Source organism: Tupaia chinensis, unplaced genomic scaffold (genome assembly GCF_000334495.1).
Source record: "Tupaia chinensis unplaced genomic scaffold, TupChi_1.0 Scaffold000201_1, whole genome shotgun sequence".
In the NCBI taxonomy this organism is placed as follows: domain Eukaryota; kingdom Metazoa; phylum Chordata; class Mammalia; order Scandentia; family Tupaiidae; genus Tupaia; species Tupaia belangeri.
This window is the reverse complement of record NW_006159676.1, coordinates 2,777,565-2,782,343: the sequence shown is the minus strand read 5'-3', so window position 1 is coordinate 2,782,343 and position 4,779 is coordinate 2,777,565. Positions and strand designations below refer to the sequence as shown.

General features: G+C 51.9%; 1 protein-coding gene across 1 annotated transcript in view; it reads left to right on the top strand.

Annotated features, from left to right (window-relative positions):
• The window catches only part of COLGALT1 (collagen beta(1-O)galactosyltransferase 1), a gene marked incomplete at its 5' end in the record, with an annotated part of 38,002 nt that overhangs the window by 3,154 nt on the left and 30,069 nt on the right, over positions 1-4,779 (top strand). Inside the window, 2 exon segments of the mRNA XM_014587324.1 lie at positions 1,160-1,294; positions 3,417-3,621. Coding sequence (XP_014442810.1) covers positions 1,160-1,294; positions 3,417-3,621 — 340 coding nt within the window.

Below are 4,779 nucleotides of genomic sequence, written 5' to 3'. Positions count from 1 at the left end.
CCAGGGGGGATGGCCACGCCGCAATCCCTTCTCCTCCATTCTCCTCTCGGGATCTTGGGCACGCATGCACACGCACCCGGCGTGAGTTTAAGCCACCGGGTCCGGGACTCGAACCCTGGGCCACTACAAAGGAGTCCAACAATGTAGCCATTATGCCATCTGCTGGCCCCAAGCATGGTGCTTTATCCCTGCATCACCCTCCAGCCCCTGCTTATCAGACCATTTTATAGATGAGGAATCAGAGGCTTAGGAGGGAGGGGACAGCTTCCCCCCCACCCCCGGGGGAGCCTCAGGACTGGGGAGGGGCAGAGGTGAGTCCGGGACCTCCTGGAACCTTCCAGCACAGAGTCGCCTTGTCCTGCTTCCGTGGATGTTGTCTTTGGTGGTTTGAAGCTGGCTGGCGTTTCCGTCTTCCCTTAGCAAACCCGGGTGGGACTCACGGTGCCGGTGCCGGCTGAAGGCTCAAAGCAGCTTTTGACACTAAGTAGTATTTTTGTAACTGGGGACTTGGAAAACTCGGAATGGAATGGGAAGTTGTTTGTCCCACGTTTTTGAAATGATTGCTAGAAAGGTCTCTTTTTCTTCTTCTGTTTTTAAAATAATTATGTATTTAATTTTTATTTATTTATTATCATTCTTTGATTCGATCAGAGAGATACAGAGAGAGAGAGAGAGAAAGAGTGAGAAAGCAAGCCACCAGATCTGGGATGCAAACCATGGTCAGCCATGTGGGAGTCCAGCGCCTTCACCACCATGCCACCAGTCAGCCCCATTCTTCTATTTTTTTAAAAAAAAGTATGGGTATTATTTATTTAATTATTTATTTTGGAGAGGTCTTTGCTATAGGGCGTGTGCGCTCACCAGACAGACAGAGGGAGACAGAGAGACAGAAAGCGAGAATCACCCCCCCAGGGGGGATGGCCATGCTGCAATCCCTTCTCCTCCATTCTCCTCTCGGGATCTTGGGCACGCACGCACACGCGCCCGGCGTGAGTTTAAGCCACCAGGTCTGGGATTCGAACTGCGGTCAGCTACATGGGAGTCCAGCGACATAGCCATGATGCTAACTGCTGGTCCCTGCCTCAGCTGTTCTGAGCTGTGATGTGCCCTGGGACCTCTCTGGTAGCCCACGCTGATGCCACGTCGGGGTGTTTTGCAGTTCGTGGACGCGGACAACTTCATCCTCAACCCCGACACCCTGAGCCTGCTCATCGCCGAGAACAAGACGGTTGTCGCCCCCATGCTGGACTCCCGGGCTGCGTACTCCAACTTCTGGTGTGGAATGACTTCCCAGGTAGGGCAGTGGCCCGGGAGTGGTGGCCACTGGGCTGAGCAAGAGTGAGGGATGGTCTGTGATTGTCTTTCGACATGACTGAGATGCCAACAGAAACACAGAGGAAGTTACTTGGCCAAAATTGTGCAGTTATGAAGTAGCGATGCCAGAGAGGACTTCAGGCACGGCTTGATCCAGGTGTTCCAACAAGGGTCTTTTTTCATCCCTTGGCTGGCTTCATTGTCACACTGCCCCAGATAAGCTCAGCAGTGTCTAGCCACCGTCTGCTCTGATTGGGCCATCTCCAGTCTCCTCCCTACCTCCTCAACCAATTACCAACGCCAGGAAAAATAGGAGGCTCTGATTGGTCAGGCCCAGGTGCAAGTCCCACTGAGATTTGAGTCTGAGGTCATAGGCAAAGCGGGGGTGGGGGGATGACAGAGTGGGTGGTGGCCCTGAGCCCTGTCTACTTTCCTACTGTCATTTATTTTTATGCCCCTTAAATTTTTGCCATTGGGCACGAGTGCTTATTGGAGAGAGAGACAGAAAGACAGAGAGAGGGAAAGTGAGTAAACACCCCCTTGGGGGTGTCCATGTGTCCATACCACAATCCACTTTGCTCTGTCTCCTCTTAGGATTTTGGGCATGCACTTCCACATGTCTGGCATAAGTTTCAAGCCACCAGGTCTGGGATTTGAACTACAGATGGCCATGTGGGAGCCCGGTGCCTTAACCACCATGCCACCTGCTGGCCCTGAGTCATTTTGGTTTTAACTGATGTAAAATTCCTATAACATAAAATTCATCTTTTTTTTTTTTTAAGAGAGATTTTTTTTTTTAAAGATTTATTTATTTATTCATTCATTCCTTCATTTTAATTTGACCAGAGAGAGACACAGAGAGAGAGAAAGGAAAGTGAGAAAGGAAGCCACCAGGTCCAGGACTCGAACCGTGATCAGCCATGTGGGAGTGTCCAGCACCTTAACCACCATGCCACCTGCTGGTCCCAAGAGAGATATTTTTAAAGAATTATTATTTATCTATTTGTTTATTTATCTATTTATTTTAGTTTGACCAGAGAGGGACAGAGCAAGAGGGAGAATAAGAATAAGACAGAGAAGAGAGGGAAAGTAAGAAAGCAAGCCTCCAGGTCTGGGACTTGAACCACAGTAAGCCATGTGGGAGTCCAGCGCCCCCACCCCTTAACCACCATACCACCTGCCGGCCCCAGAAACTTTTGCTACAGGGGGCGTGTGCTTGCTGGAGAGGCAGAGAAAAACAGAAAGTGAGAAATCACCCCCAGGGGAGATGGCCGTGCTGCAATCCTTTCTCCTCCATTCTCCTCTCAGGATCTTGGGCACGCACGCACACGGGTGTAGTATGAATCTTAAGCTGCCAGGTCTGGGACTCGAACCATGGTCAACTACATGGGAGTCCAGCAGTGTAATCATTATGCCACCTGCTGGTCCCTCTTTTATTTTTTTTTTGGAGAGGTTTTTGCTATAGGGCACATGCACTCACCAGACAGACAGAGAGAGATGGAGAGACAGAAAGCAAGAAATCACCCCCCAGGGGGGATGGCCATGCCACAATCCCTTCTCCTCCATTTTCCTCTTGGGATCTTGGGCATGCACGCACACTTCATGGGAGTCCAGCAATGTAGCCAATATGCCATATTTATTATTATTATTTTTCAATTTGACCAGAGAGAGGGAGAGTGATAGTGAGAAAGGAAGCCACTGGGTCTGGGACTCGAACCACTGTTGGCCCTCTGGGGGGGTCCACTGCCTTAACCACCATGCCGCCTGCCGGCCGCTATTATTATTTTAATTGGACCAGACAGAGCTAGAGACAGAGGAAAGAAAGCAAGCAAGCTGCTAGGTCCGGGATTTGAACCCGGTCAGCCATGTGGGAGTCCAACGCCTTAACCACCCCACCTCTGCCTTTCTGATCCGGCGCGTGGAGACGGGTCCATGTGGGCCAGTTTTCCTTGCTCTGTCTATCATCCCAGACTCTGGGGTGGAGCCCGTGCCCCGGGTCCCTAGATCCTGCCGTGTGACCCCCCGCAAAGCCAGAGAAGCCCTCTGTTCTTGACCTCTGCCCTTTGGGGACCCCCACGGACTCCCCTAACCCCTCCCCGCAGGGCTATTACAAGCGCACGCCCGCCTACATCCCCATCCGCAAGCGCGACCGCCAGGGCTGCTTCGCGGTTCCCATGGTGCATTCGACCTTCCTGATCGACCTGCGCAAGGCGGCGTCCAGGAACCTGGCCTTCTACCCGCCCCACCCCGACTACACCTGGTCCTTCGACGACATCATCGTCTTTGCCTTTTCCTGCAAGCAGGCAGGTGAGTGCCTTGGGGGTGGCGTGTGTGTGGCGGGGAATCTAGCTGGTTCTTTGGGTTCTGCATTGAGGTAACAGAGCATTCTGAGGGTGCAGGGTGGACTTCAGGCATGGCTGTATCCAGGTGTTCAGGTAATGGCTCCAAGACCCTGTCTGTCTCCAGCCCTGGCTTTTCTGGTTGACGTCACTCTCTGGCTCTTTGAAACCTGTTTATTGGGGGCCAGCACGTGGCATGGTGGTTAAGGTGCTGGACTCCCACATGGCTGACCAGGGTGGAAGTCCCAGACCTGCCGGCTTGCTTTCTCACTTTCCCTCTCTCTCTGTCTTCTGTTTTTCTCTGGTCAAATTTTTAAAAAATGATAATAAATAAATCTTTTTTTTTTTTTTTTAATCCATTTGTTGAACGAAACTTTCATCCTAATACTATTTTTTTTTTTTTAGGGTTTAGCTATGGGGTGTGTGCACTCGCTAGAGAGAGACAGAGAGGGAAAGTGAGAAATCACCCCCTGAGGTGCATGGCCACGCCCGGTCCCTTCTCCATTCTCCTCTCAGGTTTTGAGCACACATGCACCCAAGCCCAGGATGAGGTTTAAGCCACTGGGTCTGGGACTCAAATCACAGCCGCCTACTTGGGAGTCCAGCAACGTAACCATTCCGCCATCTGCTGGTCCCGTGATTTATTTTTTAAGCTTTTGCCTCCAGGTATGTGTGCTCCCTGGAAAGAAGCAGAGACAGAGGGAAAGTGAGAACTCACCCCCCAAGGGGAACAGCCACATCACAATCCCTTCTTCATTCTTCTCCTAGGATCCTGGGTACCCATGCACATGCACCCAGCATGATTTTCAAACCACCGGGTCGAGGACCCGAACCAAGCAGTCAGCCATGTGGGATCCATTGCCTTAATCTCCACACCACTGGTTGTTCCCTCCAATAGGGTCTTGACTCCAGGATGTACTCCCAGCCTCAGCCAGACCAGCTCACAGTAGCACTCGCCATGTACAGAGAGACCTGCAGGCTCGAACCTGCGGTCCTGGACACTGAGTGCAGCATCTCAGAGACTCGTGCCACTGCTGGCCTCTCCCATACAGGCCCTAGTCATAGCCCGTTTCTCCTCTCCGCTGCAGTGAGCTGACATTGGCTTGCACAGAGCCTGGTCCAGGCC